The sequence below is a fragment of the Perca fluviatilis genome, chromosome 14 (assembly GCF_010015445.1).
Source record: "Perca fluviatilis chromosome 14, GENO_Pfluv_1.0, whole genome shotgun sequence".
NCBI classification, from domain to species: domain Eukaryota; kingdom Metazoa; phylum Chordata; class Actinopteri; order Perciformes; family Percidae; genus Perca; species Perca fluviatilis.
In genome coordinates, this window is record NC_053125.1 from 13,158,682 (window position 1) to 13,180,454 (window position 21,773).

Here is a 21,773-nt window from a genome sequence, read left to right on the forward strand (position 1 = left end):
ACAAACATTGGAGGTGAAAGCATTATGGCCTGCCGCCGGAAGGCATATACGTTCTCTGGCCTGTAATCACTTCAGTGCTATCCTCTGGTCCGTGCAGTTTCTATAGAATGACTCACTTGACCTGATCATAAGAAAGAAAATGGATTGTTTGCCAAACATTTTTTACTCAGTATATAGGGGTAGGCTGATCTAAAAACCCTGAGTGTCACAGTAGGTTACTAGCCTATGCAGAATATTTCTGGGATATTTTTTTTTTTTACTGTAGTGGTTGCTGTAATTTAACTACTGTTTGTTGGGTAAATGGGTTTTGTGTCTTATTCTGCAAAGTTATTAACTACTATGAAATAAATGTGGTGGAGTAAGACAGATAGTTGCCTCCAAGAGACTGAATAGAGCATAAAAAACTCAAGTAAAGTAGGCTGTAAGTACCTTAAATGAGTACAGTTGCTTTCCACCACTGAAGCCTGAATGTAGGTAGGCCATTGCAAACTCAACAGCATGGATCACAAAAATGTCTCTGCTTTGGGTTTTATTTTGAAATGCGGACCGGATACGGTTTGAGCTCCGAGGGACTTGACAATGGTGGAGCCCGGGGCAGAGGACTTCTCAATGGACAGAGAACACTCTTTTTAAATATACTTTTCAAAGAAACAGTGGAGCTAAACGAGATACAACAACCACTTTGGATATTCTTTTTGAAGCGATGTAGAGCTTTAAACTTAGTTTCCCGGGCATTTGCAGCACACTTTGAGCTGTAGTTGTAGCGCTTTAGTGTGTGTTTTTTTTCCCCCGGAGTAGTTTCCTGTTGGTCCCTGGAAAAGAAGAGAAGGGGAAAGTTTACTCCCGCTTGTTTTGGATCCGCATGTATTCCAAAGTACCGGGGAATTAAAGTAGCTATAGATGTTTTAAAAAATCCTGGCGAGTTTCCAGAAGTTAGTGCGGATAACCTGGTGACTAAAGTTACTACAGCCGCCTCCCGTGGAAAAGACAGCACTGAATTGGACTCACGCTATGCCCAACAAAGAAAACCTCTCAACAACTGGACAAGTTATAATTTAGTAACCAGCAGCACACTCCGGCATTTAACATTTTCGGACTCGTAGGGTTGGAGGAAATAAACACTCACGCCAGGATGGAAAGGGAATTCTAAAGGAGTCGTGTGGCAAACAAAGGAGAACACCTCTGTCGGACTGAATACCGCCGAGCAAAGGGAAAGCCTTGAGAGAAATGGAGGAGGAAGGCTCGCTTGAACCAAACAAGATACTGGCAAGGGTCTCGTTTCTGTCTTTAACGGGGACCTTTTCATAACAAAGCTACTCGGTAGCTATCAACTAGCTAGCTAGCACACCCATCTGCCCCGTTTAGTATCGAAACATTCTTTCCAATGCTGCAGTGGTTTTCTAATCGTGTGTGAAAATGAGGGTGGATCTGTTGCAGTTGTTTGTGATTTTGCTGCTCGGTGGCGGCGGTTCGGCGGTATCATCTGATTGCAAATCATATGATGAACGCTCGAAAAGCGGTGGGAAAAGCCTGCCGTCCGACAGGAAAGTGGTCTGCAGCAACATGGAGCTCCATCAGGTGCTACCCCCGGACTCCTTCCCCAACAGGACAGTCACGCTGTGAGTATACAGAAGATGCATTTTGCATTCATTTCAGCTAGTTAAAACACATCATTCCTATCTCCTAAACATGTAAAATACTAAACTTTGAATCTATAAGTTGTATTACCAGGTTTCAACTATCCACTGCTGAAGGCTGTACGTGAACTTTACTTAATATTCCCTGTGTTGTCTTCTTCTAAATAGTTTAATTGCAGGGACTTAAAGATAGGCTATCTGTGATACCTAATAAAGCTAAAACAGTTTCTAAATAATTGATCAATATATAGGCCTAAATGTGTGATTAACTTCCATATCATCCAGCTTATTTATAATAAGGGAAAGATAAATCTGGCTTGAATGACATGTCAGCCGTACATCACTCTTTCACAGCTGCATACTGCCATGTTGTAAATGTACCCCAATAGTAACTGCCTGTCTTCCTGTAGTGATTCACACACAGGAAGATATGTTGGCTACTAAATCAGTGTTCGTACAAGACACTATCTCTTAGCATACCTCCAAGGCATTTTAATAGAGCTAAGAGCCCATGTGCTGTTGAGTTAATCCTTTTGGTGTTTTTTTTTTCCACTTGGCTGAAATTCGAAACTCTCTGCTGGGGTTAGATCTAGTTTATGTGGAACTTTTTTTGTTCAGTGTTTTAAGAAGTGTACATGTACATACAGTGCTTATATGGCATTTTAGGTCCGTCCTTGATTGGTAATGTTTAAAGTAAAGAAAGTTAACTTCATAATTCAGAAACAGCAGTTGTGATTGTATGTCATCCACAACACAACCATCAGTGTTACATGTGTTAGTCTTGGTGTGGCCACCCTCACAATTTGTAAATACATACAACTGACAGCACAGGTGGATTTCCCTTACAAACCTCTTCATGATCTCATTGGTTGAGGTCATTAAATGTTACTATGTTGACTGATTTTCAAGTTATAACAGATTTATTTCAAAAAGCAGTTATGATTTAGGGTTTATTCAGAGAGTGCTTGGCAGAACAGAATAACTGACACCAACAAAACTTGCAAAAAGACATTGAACAAGAAATTGAAAGCTGTGTGTCCAGTGTGCACTTGTGCTTTGTGGTGATGGTGGTGAGTGATGCGGGAAATATGAGAATACCAGGGCAGGGTGCAGGAGTAGAAAGCAAATAATAGACTCCAGGGAAAGAAAGGGGTAATTTGGCTGGTAAGGTAAGTTTACCACAAACCACACATATTACTTTGAAGCACTTTCCAAAGATTTTTTAAATCTGCTTTCCATACATATCGGTTTTTAGTAATTTCAAGACAATATTTAAGTACAATTGCAGTTACGTAACCAATAAGTAATTAATATTTCTTGACAAAATTACACCATTGTAGCATGGAAATGCAGACGCAAGCATATCGATTTGGAAAATTGTAGAAATATGCGGACATGTTGCCTTTGATATCATGTTTCTTTGGGGACGTTATTAAGCTTGGAGTTTGGGTTTACGTTTTCAGTCATTTGATCTCTTACTGTAGGCAAAAAATATCCAAATTAGGCCAGTGTGCTCAACTGAATGTTAAATCCAAAAAGGCCTGTCAGTAAACCAGGGTCCAGACTATGTGCAGCTTGACAAAATATCCTTTTAAAAACAACAATTTCCTGATTTTTTTTTTTTTTTTTTTTTTTTTGACTTCCATATTGTAAATCTATGTTTTACCTAACAGTATCAATCAGCCATAAGGAGTTCATCATAAGGCACTTCCAAATGTGCTTCAACACACAGCCTACCTGTTGTGATGCTGCTTGTAGTCAGGAGCTGACTCTGAAATCCCAGATGTCGGAGCTTCCCATCAACACATAAATGCACCACACTAACAGACTGTTGAAGAAATCAGTCCACTCAATTGCATTACCACGAAATAAAACAAAACGTTCACTGTGTTGAATTATCTGGCTCAAGAAACTAACTTGTCTCTTTGAATGAATAACCATACAGTACCAAAATGAATGGGGACCATCAGCTGCCTATTGTAGGAATGTCATTGCATTTTTATCTTTAAAAAAAAAGTTAGAACCTCTTAAATTGTTTCTGCTCTGAATGATCCCCATTACCCTCCTCTACCTAATGTCCTCTCAGATATTTCTAGAATTTTAAATATCCTGATCTCTTGTAGCTATGGTGTGCTCCAAAGTAATTTAGTAAGCCTTCCATCTTGTCCTGGTGTTTGCTCAGTCTGTCTTCAGTGAGCTTGGGGTCTGTCATCTTGCTCTGAGGACAGCCTCCAAAGTACAAGTACGATTTAAATAAGAGAGCACAGACCGAAAGCAGTGCAACTTCCAGGAATTCCTTCCAGTCTCCGCTTTTGTATCTCTGGGCATTTGTTGTCATCCATTGTAGGAAAACAACAGAACTACTTCAAGTGTTCTTCACAATTCCCTGTAGACATGAGTAATGAAACTAGCCTAGACATCTAGACGCACCCCATCGGCAGCAAATGTAATTTGCAGCCAGGGTCAGTCTAGCAACTCTTCGTTGGCATGCCAGCTGGAAAAGCCAAACACCAGCCGGGCCAATCACATTGTGTATAGAGTCGGTGGGCGGGATTAACATAAGAACGGCAGAGTTACGACAGTTCCGCGTGAATTCCCTGCTACTTGAAAACAAAGAAGATGGCTGCCGCTGCTGCTGGCGAACAGCGGTCTTTCGAATCGGCTTTGGCCTTGACTCTGGAAGACTTGGAGTTAAGTTTTTTTTTTTTTGTTGTTGAGAAAAGACCAAAGAACGGCACTGAAGTCATTCTTAAAAAAGGAAGATGTGTTCGGAGTTTTACCGACCGTATACCTTCTTTGTTGCTCTGGTTGGTTGTAGTGCTATCCTATCGCAAGCAGAGGGAATTTGAAACACAACCGTTTATCCCGCCCCTCGGATTGAGCCCTGCCAATGGTGAGTTCCCAGACCCAACGTCTTGATGTGGGTCTGGCTTGTCGGGCTGTAATGAAACGGCAATTTATGTTGACTGCACAGGTTTTGGGTGTTAATTTATGACCTGTAAAATCGGCTTGCCCTCTCAGTAGGTGCATTGGTCCTTTTTTATGACTCCCTTACTGTCTCGTGGTGGGGTTGACTGTGGCCCAAACACAGCGGGTCTGGACTGCAATTAACTTAAGCAGGGGTCTCAGCTATTAGGCACCTTTCTCAGGCTTGAGCATTACCAGCCATTATTTGTCCTTGTTAAGCCAAAGCAGACCTCGCCCCGTTTAGCTTTTCTCTAATGAATTTCTCATTCTCAATTCACTGGTTCCTGTTGGGACTTGAGTGGCAGTGACTATTTTACCAAGTATGAAATTATCCAGCGCTTTAAAGGTACTGTTTAGTTTAATTTCAAGAAATGAAAAGAAGTAGACTTTGTTAACTTTCATGGAACAAGCATCTTAATGTTTCTTTGACTTTTCTAAAGAGATATTGAACGCTTTGCAGCTAGTCCTTTTGGGTTTCCGTGTATATGTTCCCCAAATATATAATATTATGTTAGTGTTAGTAGACCTATCTCTAAGTTAGTTTGTAATTGTAATAAGGTTTACTTTTCCCTTAAGACAAATTTCCATTTTAACAACATTACACAGAATTACAAATGTCACAGCTGACTACTCAACTACTGTTTTGCTAAAGGGATTACTGGAGTCTATATAGCTCCCTTGTTATATGGGTGTTTTTCAATTTGTGTGTTGACATGCCATGTTGTGTGTGTTAATTAAAGGCCTTGCCAGAAATGGCAGTACAAGCTAGGTGTGATTAGAGACCCATTCCATTCATTATGTCTTACTCTTACATTGTCCTTTGTTAACTATGCCTATCTGTATACGAGCAGTTACGCAGTTAATTAGCTGTTATTTATTTTTACCAGACTTCAATGATTGCTAGTACTAGTTTACCCTGAGATGGAGAGCACGTAGATATGCAGTGCAGCTCTGTATGAATGAGTGATGCATTCTCCGCATTTGTGATCGCCAAATGATACCGCATGCCGAAGTTATCCAAGAGGAAATCGCACAAATGTGTTTACAGCTGGCCTGTGCTCCCGTGTTGGTGTAGGCCTCGGCTAAAACGCGAGGGCTTGAATTTAACCTTTGCCTCACACGGAAGGTGAAGTCAGGCTGTGTGAGTCGTCGGGGTGTAGACATTAAGTTTCAGCCTACATACCCATGCAGACAGAAACTGACTTAAATTTAAGCTTTCTGTACTCACCCAGCTCATATTTCTTTACAGATCTTGTTTAGTGTATTTAGGATCCTTTCACAGGCGCACCTGGGTTGGACAGTGCAAATAAGCGCACCTGGTTTGGGCCTCTACAGAGCAGCACAGGATTAATGTCAGGAAGAAAGCAGGGATTTCCTCCCTCGCTGCAGGAAAAAGCGCACACAGTTTGATGACACACATTGGAGAGCAGTAAACGGTCTTGTTTCACAGCAGCGCAAACCGGCAGTTAGGGTTACATTCTCACCTGGTTTCCTTGAGACTTCATTCAGCCTTCATGCTTGTGGGGAAGTTTCTTAAAAAACGGATGGTAAATACAGACATTTGTTTGGAATGCGTGTTGAGTCCTTATGTCAATCCTCTCGTATGTTTTTTATTTATTTTATTTTCATTTTTTTCTTCTCCCCAACATTCAAAAGCTACTATGTCATTCTGGGAGCCTTTGGAAGTGTTTGTGTAACTAAAAACACAGGTGCCTGCTGTCATCCATGTCCTCAGAGGATTTGTTTTTGTTGCTCTCCAGGCAAGCCATGGGTCTAAAGGAATGCCCCTGTGTTTTTCATAGTAGTTCTGCGGTGTTTGCGGAAGAAAGCAAAATCCCACAGGCGAGGCACTGACAGCTGCACATTAAGTCAGTTCGCAGCCTTTCATTTCATAGACCTGTTGAGCTTTGACTTTGCCAGGTTGCCCCAAGTCTGATTTAGTCCCAGACAAGTAGCTCAGTTTAGTGCATAGATATGAGCTAAGGCTGTGCAGTGCCTTCTTGGCTACTGCTCATTTGCTTTCGTCCTGGTGTTTGCATAGTGGATCATTTTTCCATTCAGACAGAGAGCTAGAAGGTGAATACCTTGCTCTAATGGGTTGTCCTATTTGATTTTGAAAGAGGATATTGCAAGGCCTACTGTTTGACTTAAAAGAATGAAGTGCCCTTTTTACCTTGCCCCAACTGAAGTGAATCCCCTTTTTAAAAAAACAAACACGTAATACAAAAATCCTTATAGCACAGTTTTTAACCCTTTGGTAGCCATTCTCAAAATAAATCCAAATACTGCAGAAAAAATTATGAGTGGAACAAGAAAGTGCTGGATAATGGCAAGAATTACCTTGGCATGTCAGTCATTGGACCAGTTCCCTTTTCCACCTGAGTTGAGGCCGACTTTTCCAGGTCACCCTAGAAGGGGTTTTATGAGCTCAACTGCAGCCTGAGACTTATTTGAAAACCTGTTGAAGGGTTACAGCTTTCTGTTCTCGGGAGTTTTTTGTCCAAAAGCCTTCTGAGCATAAAGAAAGTGTTGAGAGAGCACCAGTTAGCTTTGTCCTTAAAACACTATGTGCCTGTGAGGGGAGTGCACGTACTGGCTGACCATTTTTAGTCCTCTGGATAATGTGCCTACAGCCTAAGGCAAATTCTTTCAAAGATGTATTATTATTATTTTTTAATGAGAAAGGGACTACCTTTTGATAGTGTCAAATTTACTCACATCGAAGGAAAGCTGAAATGTAGGCCAATGCATTTTATGTTCCTCTGTGACTCAGAGTAGAAATTAGGGTTCCAGACCAAGCTTTTCTATAAATGTCGTTGAGATTTATTGCATCGGTATCGGGAGACGGGATGTGAGATTTGCTAAGGATCCCCCTGCAGCTTGTTCCTGGCTTGAGCTCAAGCATGTCTTATCTATGCATCAAGATAAGGGAGACTCCCCTCCTCCATTGTCTGAGACCTAGCCTAAAGAAATTCCATATGCAATTGTTGAGTCTGGAGACCCCAGGCCGACGTCCAGAGACCAGCAGTAAGGAAGCAGACTGTCTAGTTACATACGTCCTGAGGTCGGTGAAGAAGATGCAGGTGGTTAAGTGGCTCTCCATACAAATTTGAGGATTTCCTATATGCACGTTGCTTGTATAGTCAGCAGTGGTATTGCTTTCTCACCAATGCAAGTGTAAAGAACACTCAATTTTGCAGCCGAAGCAGTTTCCAACATACCGAGGTCACACTCCTGTCATGAGGAAGAGGGAGGGACAAGGGAAGTGAAGGAGGGTAAAGCATGCAAATAAGGGAGGGATGGAAAGAGGGCAAGAAAGGGCTCATGACTCTCAGTGGAGCTCTCTTTCACAGAGTGGTTGGGATGACCCTTGGAGTCACAAGGCTAGACAACATTTATAATCTGTAAACCTAATTATACAGCTTTCAGTTAAGTTAAAAGGCCTAATGGTCCTGTATGTTACCTCAAAAATATAACCTCAATTTTGGTGAGAGTCTGCTATACATCTTTGCTAATAGACAACTGGACAGAATATAGTTTTCTTGCCCTCTTTTTACCTCTGTGATTTGGCTTATAATGCCATTTAAAAAAAAAAAAAAAAAAAAAAAAAAATATATATATATATAAAAATTGATTGTTAGGTCTGAATTAAAGATGGCAGATATGGTGGCTCAGGTACTATCTGTTTGGTGGCACCTGGACGTTGCTTGGCATCCTCCTGGAACATATTCATATACACGTTTACGATCCAATTATACACGTTTACGATCCAATTATACTAATATTGAATTTTGTTTCCATGTTAAAGTTTTGCTGTTTTGGTCTATTCTGTACACATCTATTTCTTCTCAGTTCATCCTGGAAGAGGGATTCCTCCTCTGCTCTTCTTGAGGTTTCTTTAATTTTTTCCTTTTAAAGAGACTTTTCTTTTCTGAATTGAGGGTTTGCATCAGTTGCCAACACTGTCAGCCAAACATTACGACCATCCCAAAACTGGTATTATCTGCAGTTCTATTGTTTTGTAAGGTGTTTTTGTGCACACTCTCTATTGTGTTGATTGAGTGCCACATTCCTTAATTCACACAGGCCTCATGATAGATGCATCCCACTGGTATGCTAACTATTCTGCAATATAAATGAGACGTTTGTGACCACAATCTTGGGAGGCCCAGCGTCTCTGCCTATATCATCAGATTGTGTGTACATAGGCAGTGATAGAATTTGCAGCCTTGTACATCACCGTGTTTTAACATCTGCCATTTCAGCATTCAGAAGCCTGCAAAATATAGGCAGTCAAACACAGGAACCGTTTGTTTGTGCACTCTCTCTGAGAGGCAGGGAGCCAAGCAGCAAATCTCCAATAAGTCTCCACTGTCCAACCCTGTAATAAAACAACCCCTCAACACCCCATAATGACTCCAATCTGGCCCCGGGTTGTGGGTGCAACTAGCATGTATGTCACCCACCCACATCCCCTCCAAGCTGGCCAGAAACGTATGCTAACCACAAGTCCCTGCTTGGGTTTTCTGCTGGGACTTGACAGTGCTATTGATTCCCCAGATCCTTTGGGAGTAGTTTGGGGAGAAAGACGGGAACTCTCAGGGACTTGGGCCCAGAAAGTGGAGCTTTACTTTGCAGCTGGGTATGCAGCGAATGCGCTTGCGCTGTGCAAAGGGAATAAACTGGATAATAAAATCTGGTTTATTACCCAGGGAGGAAGCAATCAAGAATTCACACTTGGACTTGAAGTTTTCTCAAGCTTGCTTTTATTTTTGTGGTGATAAAGATTAAAACGATTTTCTTCTCTAACAGGATGTGTACTTGGTGCTTATATTGAAGGGATATGTACGGAAAACCTCAGGCTATTACTTCTAATTATCTACATTTTGCGCATTTGTTGCCTCCTATCACATTAAATTTAATCCAGTGTTGTAACTATGTCGAAGTCCAGCTGTACCTATCAGTCCCTCCAGAAAAACGCGATTATGCGATCGCATAATTCAATGCATAATCAGCCAAAGTCCGCATATTCATGCGGGGGCCGCATTTTTTTCAAATATGCCGCACTTTCGCCGCATAAATTGCCGATTTCCACGCAAAAAAAATGTTGCGTTTAATCACTTCACACAAGAGCAGCCATTTTCGCCTGTTGCCATGGAAACGTTATGAAGTGACGTAATTACGCAACGCGAACATCGAAAAGCAGGTGTTGGAGATTCAATTTGACATGTACTTTGAGTCTCTTAAGTTGGTATCCAATAAGAAAGCTATCTTAATATCTGATGTCTACTCAAATTTCTTTAAGTGCTTCTGCTGTCTATAATAACGATTTTTGCAAGTCTGTCTCTTTTGTATCTTTTATTTCCCTCTGTTTAGACTATCACTTTTATTTTTACTTTAATATTATATTATTTGTAGGGCTGCCACCTCTTAGTCGATTAGTCGACTAATCGGTCGTTTTGGTGTTAGTCGACTAAGATTTCTTTAGTTAATAAGTCATTTTTTTATGCTTATTCATGCTTAATTACTCATTTCCAAGAAACTTATGAGCACATTTATGGTAAGGACAAGATTTAAAGTGGTGCTTTTGCAGGATTAATTGTGGAGAAACTCAGTTTTACAGATGGTTAATTAACTACATTTATATTGAGCTTTTCTAGTCTTAACCACCTCTCTAAGCGCACAGCTCTGTGAATTAAATCAACTAATCGATTAGTCGACAAAATTGTATAAGTGTTAGTTGACTAAGAATTTCTTTAGTCGAGGACAGCCCTAATTATTTGTGTATATTTTTGTATCTTATTTGTTTACTTATTGCAATGACTGAATATCTGTAAACTATTTTTGGAAATTAAGTTTAAAAAAAGCAGGGTGTTGGGGGAATCACTTTTTCTTCTCTTTTTCATCAAACCGCATTTTTTCCCGCAATTTCATCGCATAAAATTGCATAAATATCCTGCATATTCCATCGCATTTTTTAAGAAAACGTGCCGCATAATCAAGGATTTTTGCCCGCAACAATCACAAAAAAACTCTGCATTTTTCTGGAAGGACTGACCTATGATAAGTTCACTGTAGAACACCTTTTCCTAGTATGTAGACTTTGGGGTTGTTTTTGTTTATTGTTGCTATTATGAATAAGCATACAATGTATCCCTTCGTGTCAGATCATGGCCAGATTCAAGCTGACTTTGTTTGATCAAAAACGGACTTCTTATTGTTAGAATATATTTGATTATTGTGGTGGTTCTGGTATATGATTTGTTTACCTGTTAAGGTCAAAGGGGCGTCACAGAAAGATCACTCTCTATCTCATTTTGGTAAGCCTACCTGTCTTAAGAGAGATCAGATGCTGCCAATTAACATGAAAGCAAGTACCCGGCTGAAGTTAAAGTTGTTATTCTTCCGATCTCTTCCTGGCAGTGGGGAACATTCTGTGACTGGAAGCTAAGAGTAGCAGGAGGTCACAGAGTGACACTTAATATTGTTATCTATTAAAAAAGTAGCAGTATATGGTACAGTATATTTCTATATAAAAACGGGTTATTTGGCAAATTAAATGGAGACCTATATGAAATTGGACCTAATGTGATAAGTTGACAGAAACATAATTTTAGCTGCCACAATAAGTCTAAAACAAAATGACACAGGTGTTTTGGTCCAATAAAAGACTTTTTATTAAGGCAACAAAATTATGCAATGTTTTGTGGACTTTATTCATATGATGTACATTTCAGTAGTTGGATTTTTTCTGTTGCTTTGCATTTATACGTATTCTTCTCTCCACAGAATTTTAAACAACAATAAGATTCAAGAACTCAGAAATGGATCCTTCTTCGGATTGTCTACTTTGGAAAAATTGTAAGTATCATTAGTTTTTCCCCTCTTCTGCTAATAATTTACATGAGCATTAAAGTGCTCATATTATGCTTTTTGGCTTTTCCCTTTCCTTTTTGTGTTGATATATCTTTTTTGTGAATGTAAAAGGTTTACAAAGTGAAAAAGCCCAAAGTCTACCCCAAAGGGGCTTACCATCTCCAACAGAAAACACTGTTCACAAACTGCTCCAAACAGCTCTATTGTAGTCCAGCCTTTACTTCAGAGACAAACGTGCTTCACTTTGTAACACGCGTTATAATGCTCGACTAGCTGCTAGCGTGGCACACCCTCATACTCTGCTTCTGACTGGCTAGTAGTCCTTACCTAGCTACTGCGCATGTACGACTCCCAACAAAGATGGGATAGAAGTGTGATGCCTCACTCTGTAGCTAAAACGGAGAGCTCCACACACAGGGTGAAAAGAGGAGCTGCAGCAATGTGCAGTACAACAAAAATATGTTTTTTATTTATTTAAACAATGTAAACCTGTTCTGATATAACCTCTAAATACAATCATGAACCTGAAAATGAGCATAATGTGAGCACTTTAATGTATGTTTACAGTCATGCCTAAACTTTTTTTATTGCTTTTGTTTCCAGTGCATTTATGTAAATTTAGCTTAGCAGTTGAAAGTTGTGCTTTAAGGTTCAAACCTTAAAAACAATCCTGAAAAAAATGTTTTCCATCTTGCAAAGCAGATATTAAGGCCGTATGTATTCATGAAATATCACCAATCGACCTCACAATGGTGGGGCTTTTATCAGTGCATTAGCAGGAACTATCCATCACTCCACGTGAGCAAGTGAAGCTGGGGCTTGTGGAGTAGGTTTGTAAAACACACATTGGCCTCATGCCAGTGGAACATCCAGGTCATAGAAAATGAGTAGGCACCCACACAGCACTTAGCCTCAGTCAAGATAATCAGTCTATGGGGGGAGACTGGAGATGGTACTAGAAAAGGCTAATTATAGGTGTAGCCCCTAGGGTTGGTTGTTGTCTGCCTGGTGACATACTCTCAACATACAGCTGTTTGGTTATTCTGGGGATGGTGGCCTCTTTCTTCTAGAGGAGTAACATATAGGCAACATCATTGCTTCCCCACGCTACAGTAAGACTAGTGTTTCACACAGTTTGTAAAGTCTTTATCTTGCAGGAGAACTTTTTTGAGGGACGGAATGTGGCAAAGACGTGTCAGTAGAAGGAAATTAGTTTTTAGATGGTGAAGACATTTAGTCATGTATGTTCTCTGAGATTCCTTGACCAACGGAGAGATGTCGTTCATGCCATGCGACTCTCTGACTTCCGAGATTGGAATGTCATCACCCGTGTTTCCTTCCTACAGAGATTTCAAGAAAACGGCTCCGGGCCCGCACATGGGCCATGGGTGATTTATCACTCTGGAATGGCTTCATGCAGATAAAATAACCAGACCATTAATGGCTGTGCTTTTACCCAAGGCTACAATAACACATGACTGCATTGAAATGGAATTCTAAGGGCATGTTTTCCCTGTCCGTCTTCTGGGTCTGGTTAAAAAGACCAGAGATATAGAAGACATATGAAGCCAAACACATTTAGCCTTGTGGTGTTAGTTCAGATTTAGGTTCAAATATGCCCCCAATCGTCTGATAGAATTGATCACTGATGCCCATTGATTTTATTCTTCACAAAAAAAACAAAAACCTACAGACTTCTGTTTTCTGGGACATATTGGCTAGAAAAACCAGTAATTTGGCCAATGTCTCCAGATACGTTTTGTTAATTTTGGCATGTAGAATTATGAGAAATACAGCATGTGACTCTACAATTGTTTGATTTTGTACATTATTGGTATAAATCACCTTCAGCCTTTCGTCCTCTTTCAAATCTTGTGGTCATAATTTGTTGTGTTAAATTGTTCTGCATGACTTTTCTTGAGTTGTCCCATTTTTTTTAAGACATTCATTTGCCTAGATTGTTCATAGATTTTCAGTAGAAATCCCTGTTGGCTCTTGAAGTGGGTCAGATGTTAGTTTTTTCTTTAGAGCTCAGGCCTAGAGGATAAACAGGAGGGTGTGTGTTGAATGTGTAAAAAAATAAAAAGTAGCTTTGATCTTTCTCCACATAGAAAGCCCTAAAGGCACTTATCTGCTTTGTCTGTGAATGGCCAGTCAATTTGGTTGTAAACTCCGTCCTGCCTGTCGTATCAATCCACAGGCAAGTTTACCTCCAAAAGCAGCTCCCATTGTGCCTCAGAGACCCCCACCCCACTCCTGTCCACCCTCAACCAGTGAAGCGCGATTGCTAGCTTGCTTTTGTCATTGTAATGAGGCCAAGCCAAGGCCAGAGGTGTCAGCAGTACGGTTCCCAAAAACACTCACTGAATGCTGAAGCCTGAAGTCCCAATACCCTCCCTCCTACCTTCAGTCACACTCCATTTTTCTCCTCAAACTCTCAAGTCTGTTTAAATGAGCAGAGGCTCTCCATCTTGCTTTCCACCCCTCCTTCCTCCTGCCATTGCAGCTTTTTTTATTTATTTTTTTTGTCCACAAAGAAACTCTCCCTCATTTGGACTGCCTGTATGCAGTCGTGAAGAGTTAGACAGCAGCTGGCCTTGAGTGCCAGAGAGGGGTAGAGAATTGATTACGCCTATCCGGCACTCTGCATGAAATTGCAAAGTAACTGTGGAGACCACTGTGTTTGTCGGGGCCAAAGGTGCCCCTGCTTGGAAATAAGCCACACAGAATCCCCATTATCACTCTCCTGCTCATAGAAATAGGAGCCAAGCTAGGCGACCGTCACATGTTAATTCCTTGCTAAATCCGCTGCTGTGGAGGAACGCTTATTGGGGAAAACAGAGCAATGATAACGGCTCTAGTGTGCAGTGTTTCCTGAATAAGTGATTGTCTATTCACGAATGGCACAATACTTGTGAAAGTAACTATGTAAGCAAGTGACGCATAAAGTTGGTTTGAAATGGATATTGCAATACTGCTTTTACCAAGTGCACCTTTTGAAAGGACATTGTTGTCAAAGCTCTAATTTGCTTAACCAGTTGGATTAAAGCTAAAGACTGTCACTTTTTCAAACGCAATCTTCTTTTTGGAAATGAAAAGTTTAAGTCATAAGCAAAATGCACCCAAGCACAATTCTATACACTCAGTAATTGTATTGCTACAGTCTTACTTGGTCTGGTATGACTCACTAATGTCAGTTACACAGACATATCTACATTGGGTTTGCAAACAAGCTGGTTAATGTTAGCTAATGTTTGCAAACCCAATGTAGATATTTCTGTGTAACTGACATTAGTAAGTTGGTTATCTGACTTAATGTCTCTTTTCCACTACCATTACACTATGTTTTACCATCACTAAAAGTTGCGTAGTCTCGCTCTAAACCAGCGGCCACGGTGTCCAAAGTGACAATTACGAGGTAATGGTAAATGCTAAAACGTAGTAGCTAAATCAGTAGCACAAGTACATTAGTCGTAATGAAATTAGCATACTGCCAAAGTAATGTGAGTAACACGTGCGCTAATATTAGACAAAAGCTACAGCCCATACCAGACAATGGAAGGCTGTTGCAGCAGAATTCCTGAGCATATTTATTGCTTTTACAATTAATATTTTATTTGTAACAGAAAGTTGGGTTAGTACTTCTAAAGGTTACATAGTCTCGCTTTGAGATGGACTTTTTCATTGATTATGTACAGTGAAGGGACTTTTTTTTTTTTTTTTTTTATGGGTTCTGTGGTTCTTGTGATCTATTAACAATGGAGCCATCCATCATTCTTTGCAACTGGAGGCTTGTTTAACCCATTTAACGCTCTCCTCAGAGAGAATGTCCGCGTCATGCCAGGAACCCTCCGTAACCATCCAGCAGAAAATGATGCCAAAAACAAACTTGAAAGAACTCCAGTTCATCTTAACTCCATGTCACATGTTTTAATTTTATTATGAATAACACCTTTTGAAAGACCGTATGTGTGCCCCTCGAAATGGCAGCAGCTGCAAACCACCCTTTGGTTTGGGGCCAGTTCAAGAACAGTTCTGGAACACACGGAGAAATATTCCGCCAGCTATTTCAATATGAGCATGTCGAGAAAACCTGGCATTTTTTTCTCTGCAAATAGATTTAAAAGGTGCCGGGTCATGTGTGGTCAGCGGTTGTTGGAATCTGAAGTGCAGTTATGGATGGTTAAACATGGACTGGTTCGCTCTCATTTGATAATTGTATCCAAAGTATTTGAGTTTAAGAGAGCTAGTGTTCTTTTTTTGTCATTAGTTGTAGTTATTTCGGAGAATATTGCAGGGTTTCCAGCGTGACTATGATAGCTGATCTGGGAAAACAACTTGCAGATATCATTCAGTAACTCTGTCCTTTAGTTATCTTTCTTAATATCGGAACCTTAAAACCCACAAAACTAAATTAGCTTTTTTTTGTTTTAGCTTTTATAAAATGACAATAAAACTTTGAATACAGTAAATGTAATTCTGACGTTTTAAGAACAGAAATTTGTATATGTCAGAATATTCACAGTATCAATAGTGACATTAGCCACTTTCCGACTGGAAGGATTTTTGCCGTTCCTGGAACATAACGTTCCTAGAACCCTTTTTTTCTCGTGTTCCGACTGGACCAATTTGGGGATTATTAAATTCCTCTGACCGCAGTTCCTGTAACTCTTTCAGCTCCTACTTCAGGGCAGGGTCTTTTCCCTTTTCCGCATAGTGGTGGTTAGATGGCTGTGATTTATAATAACAAAAGGTCAGTTCCTATGGCCACTTGGCCAGTGTGAATGCAAATGGAAAAAACGGTTTTGGGGAAAGTAGTTAGTAGAACTGTTTAGAAGTGAACTGTTCCTGTAACTACTTGGTTGGAAAGAGGCTATTGTCCTTTATTTGTTTGTAACCTAATTTTGTGGTTTGCACATCTGACCAGTGAGTCAATATGGAGCAGAAGAGCTTTTCTCTGGACTCATCAGTGAGTTACATTCGGAGCTTGGATCGGATGGCTGATGTTGTTTGTGTCCTGCTTTCCTTCAACTCCAACAACTGCAACTCCAAGCAAAGTTTACATGAAAGTAAATTAGCTTCAAATTAGTAGACTCAACATGGCGGTTTTGTGCATCCAATACACACGGCAAAAGTGGTCTCTCACTGGCTATAAAGTTCATGCAAGGATGTTTTTGATTTCTTTGTCCTGCCTGCCCATTTTTCTCTCAACACACTGCACAGAGAAGCCAGCTCTGCTAGCTCACATCAAAAGCTTTAACAAGCAACAGCTTCTATTTTTTTTTTTTTTGTGTGTCTATGACTTATCTATGGCCACCTACCCACCTTCAGATGACAGATCCTCGACATCAAAAGAGCAGTTACCCAGAGGTCCTTTGTGTGGGTTCAGGTGGCGACTAGAAAGCCTCCTGAACCCCCACTGTAATGAGTGACTAGGGCAGTGCCAGCGCAGGTGAGCGCCGCAGGAATTCTGTGACCACAAGCCTTTGAACCTCAGGGGAGGGAGGTCTGTGGAGGGTGTGGGGGTGGGGTGGCTGTTTAGTAATGATCACTGGGTGAGGCCGGTGGAGGTCCGGGTGTTCATTTGGATAGAAAAACAAATGCATGTATGCAAGATATACTTTTTAAGTATATTTAAAGATCCGTCTGCAGACTACTGAACCTCTGTCTGGTAATATTTCATAATTTGCTTCCCATAACATGCTACTTTTGCAGGGTTGCTACTAATGATTATTTTCGTTATCAATTAAACTACCCACTGCTCTCTCGATTAATCGTTTAAGGCAGAGATCTTCAACAGGGGTTCTCCTGAGAGTTAATGCAGGGGGGGGGGGCACCAAATTATTTCTTTATTATAATTAATTTTTTTTTTTTATCGTCATCGCAATATCAACTGGCGCAACATACACATTGTGAAAGGAAGCTGAAACAAGTTAATATTTCCCATGTTTTGTTATTATATAAATTCTTTAAATGATTAATTCATTAGAAACATGTTTGCAGATTCATTTTCTGTTTGATGATCGACTAATCCCTGCAGATCTGCTATTTTGTTGCTGTTTGAATTGCTCATGAAAGTTCTCTGCTATCTATTATTATTATTATTATTATTATTTATTTATTTTTTTTTTTCTTCCCACAGGGACCTGCGGAGTAACGTGATCAGTCGTATCGAACCAGGCTCTTTTCTCGGATTGCCAGCACTCAAAAGACTGTGAGTAGTGGTGGAGCTTCTGCCTCACTGTCTCTTTTTAATGTGGTTTCTGTGCGTGTGCTGCTTTCACACATTTAGCCCCTCTGGGATTTCACTGAGGTGTTCATTTCTTCTTGCAACCAAAAGATCTAAATTCCAGCGTTGTTAAAGGTAAAATATGTTGCGGTTCCAAAGCTTTTACAAATTCCAGAACAGTCAATGTAGTGTCTGGGCTGTGCAGGCTCTATGTGTTGTTGTTTTAATAGCATTTAGTCAGACTGCTTTCAGCAGTGACACAATCATATATTGTATTGTATTTGCAGCCGTTGTTTTGTATCTATGTAATGTGGTGTACATGTTCGAGTGTATCCAGTGTCCATAATGGTCAAGCAGCATGCTATTTCTACTGCCTTGTTTTCTCTGGCCCACTGCCAGAGACCACTGCAGACAGTGTGAGGCCTTATATACTTTCACACACTACAGGAAAACAAGGTGGATATATAAACGTGTGGTGCCTATTGATGTCATGTGACGATCATTTTGATATGCAGGGGAAAAAGGAATACGGTCCATCTGGGATATGTGGTGTGTAAGTATGGGAGGTCAGAAACTGTGTGTGTGTGTGTGTGTGTGTGTGTGTGTGTTTGACACACACAGCATGAATTGGAATCATCCAACAGTACCCAGCCGCTGCCAACACAAACTTGAGCTTGGCTGCTGCTGCGGAGCAATAAGAGCGAGACAGGAAGGCAGTCAGCTCCTTGGCTCAGACCCGGCCTCATTTCCCCTCCCCTCATCCTCACTGCATATTTATCCCACACTGATAGATTCATGCGGGCCTATATGTCTTCTGCATATTACAATCTTTACCCCCACAGACAAGTTATTCTTAAAGACTTTCTCCTATATCCCCACAGAGTGATCGGCAACCTCGCCTGGATTTGGTTGTTCCAAAGTACAGTTTTGGTCCGGCCTGAGGGTAACAAAGTTTAATTGGCCCCACCGCCCGCCTCAGTTAATTTCAGAGGGTAGTTGTCACTCACTTGACTGTGAAGGGGGGGGGGGGGCGGGGGAGCATAGAATAGATGAGCCAATGAGGAGAGGATGAGGTAGTGGCGGGCCCTGGGAATGTAAACACAGAAGCCCTACATCAAAGGGTTGGGGTTGGCATCCACCGCTACACATCCACCCTACTTTCCCCCCCCAGTTTTGGAAAATTGGAGCAGAGTTTATTGGCAGCAAGAAGTACATAAAAATAGAATTTTACCAGTTTTTCTATCACATTTATTTGACCTTCCTTTTGGCAGATGCTTCTCTACATTTCTTTTTGTCCTTATCTTTGACTCTGCTCTGCTCTAGCCAGTCTTTGAGACATGCACCAGTTTGGGAATGGTCCGAGCACCCTTCAAGCAGGGGTTGTTTAGTTGGCTTTCTTCTGAGCTACCTGAGCAGCGTTCAGGTCCCTGTTAAGTATACATTTATATCATTGTTAATTTAGACCAAAACCATACTGAAAAACAAACTCTTCCCTAGGGCTGGGCGATATGGAGAAAATCAAATATCACAATATTTTTGACCAAATACCTCGATATAGATACCGCAAAGATATTATAGTGTTGACTATTGGTGTGTTCACAAAATATTTACACAATGAGATTTTTGATAAATAATCATCAGTAACGTGGCTATAATGACTGTGTGTAAGTGGTAAGTCTGGTAAGTTCAGCAAATGACATAACTTTACTGTAATGCAGCCTTTAAAACCAGGAAAAGACAACACTTATGTCATATCACGATATTACGATATCCAAAATCTAAGATGATATCTAGTCTCATATCACGAGATCGATATATTGCCCAGCTCTACTCTTCCCTGAATTTATTAAATTAAAAAAATGCTGTCCAAGTAGAGTTTAAACCAGATCTACAGATCGGAACGCTGGCATGTAGAAAGCTCCACTTGCACTCTTAGGACAGGACTAATGTCTGATCTAAAAGTAGTCAGCTGGTCCCAGTCTGTCTGGGCTTCTTTATTAGTGCTCCGAGCTCGGATGTAGGGTGCACTGTTGGTTACACGCTTGGCAAAAGACAAGTGTATCCCTTACTTCACTTTACACACAGTTCACATTTTCCACACATGCAAATATATTCCAACGCCCCTGTCGCTCACAATGTTCAACACTCGAACCCTGTGGATTCCTCTGGCCTGAGCCCTATTTACTCTGCATTTCGCAAACAGCTGAACAGTCTTGAGCCTAATCACATTGGGCTATTTTTGCTTCTGTTCATTCACAGCAACAGAAATGCTGCACTGAGACGGTCCTCCGTGCTGTTAACGTGCCACATGCCTGTGGTTGAAAGACACGTTTGAGATTAGTCTTTGGTAATGAATACCAGTCGTCCAGTAAAAGCAGGAGAGTAGAGACTTGATTCATTAATAGGTACACAGCCAGACTAGAAAAATCAGTGATGTGTGGATTTATATGCATTTCGTATGTTCGTAACGATTCCTAACACCGTAAAAGTGAGTTCAAATAATAATAGTATTTACCCTCTTGTCTTACGTCCCTTGATGTAGCTGTAACTCTAGGATTTGAACCCAGGTGATCAAGTGAGATGAAAGTATGCCTTGAGCTAGGGGAGCCCCCCCCCCCCTGTGTTATTCTTCCTCTGACACACAATGCAGGCACAAATTGGCAAGACTGCAGAAGTGGAACTAATAACCTCACACAGGAAATTCCCCAGCTGGTACCTTAAGGACCAACACCAATAATAACATAAATGTTCGGATGTTAGCATATGCCTGACAGTCATTTTCCAGGTATCATTTTGTGTCAGTATAACTTTCCTCGAGCGCCCCAGGATACAGTTTAGCTGTCGGGTTGAAGTAATGTTGTGTCTCTTTCTCCCAGGCTCTTGTTCCTTTTTACTAGGCACTTTTTCAGTGATTTGGATCATTCACAGAAGGATATGTGTTCCAGCTGCTGTAAAGGTGCTGTGACTTTGAACCTTTGAGTCACTGTGACTGGTTGCTTTTGATTCAATTCAATTGTATTTATAGTGTTAAATCATAAGAGTTATCTCAAGACACTTTACAGAGAGTAGACACACATAGAGGACACTACAGAGTAGGTCTAGAACACACTCTAGATGTTTTTTTTCTTTTTTCTGGAAAGTTAAAGAGCCTAAAGTTTGATTGTTGGATAATGTTAGACAACTCATCAAAGCTATTTATGGTTAGCTTTCAGCAATGTTAAAGCTTCACTAATATTTTTTTTTGTCAACAATGGATCACATTTTTCCCACTTATTTCTTGTTAATTATAAGAGTTCAAAAGTACACACTTTTACTTATTTATTTCTCTACTGTCCTTTTTATTGTGAACAGCGTGATACCGCGTTGAGTAAGATAAACAGGTATTGATTTAGTAAATATGGATGATGCTCTCACTGACTCAGACAGAGATGGCTGTTTACATGTAAAACATATAAATTAGCCAGTTATCTGGGAGAAGAGAAAAAAAAGCTCTTTACCAAGATGATCTGTAGATATTTTGTGCACAATGGTTTGTGTACTGTTTTTTGCTACTTCTATTATTCATGTATATCTCCACATGATTTGCGTATGCAAGACCGGAAGATAGTGGAGTCTTGTAATCCCTAATGGGATGGGCCAAATGTTTGGCATGACACAGAAATAAAACAAACCTAAACCAAATATAAAGAATAACTTGATTGTGACACCTATGCATTTTGCCGTATAGGCGCGGTGTGTGTTTAGAGGTTCCCTTCCCACAGGTAGCTACCCTGTATCAGAAGATGGTGTGCTAAAGAATATTTCATCTTTGCAGCCACTTCTAAGTGTTTGCACACTGAGTGTAATTCCCAGAGGCAGGATCAGTCTTTTTCCGTGTTAGACGGTGGACTCACGTTTGATTCTTTCGGAGAGGCGCCAGCAGTCTCATACGCTTCCATCTGATGTTTGCCAGAGACATCATGTCAGGTCACATCCACAGGAGAAACACACACTTTTGACGTTTTTGACATTAATCATCGGCGATTAATCATCTCCCAGAGTGTTCCTCTGCCTTTGATGTGTAG

The 21,773-nt window shown here is 40.6% G+C and overlaps 1 protein-coding gene across 1 annotated transcript in view; it reads left to right on the forward strand.

Moving 5' to 3' along the window:
* Positions 1–578: 578 nt before the first annotated feature.
* The window catches only part of adgra3 (adhesion G protein-coupled receptor A3), a 33,031-nt gene continuing 11,836 nt past the window's right edge, over positions 579–21,773 (forward strand). The window contains exons 1-3 of the mRNA XM_039823074.1: positions 579–1,619; positions 11,394–11,465; positions 17,623–17,694. Of these exons, the coding sequence (XP_039679008.1) occupies positions 1,417–1,619; positions 11,394–11,465; positions 17,623–17,694 (347 nt within the window). The 5' untranslated portion in view covers positions 579–1,416. The remainder of the gene's footprint in view (positions 1,620–11,393; positions 11,466–17,622; positions 17,695–21,773) is intronic.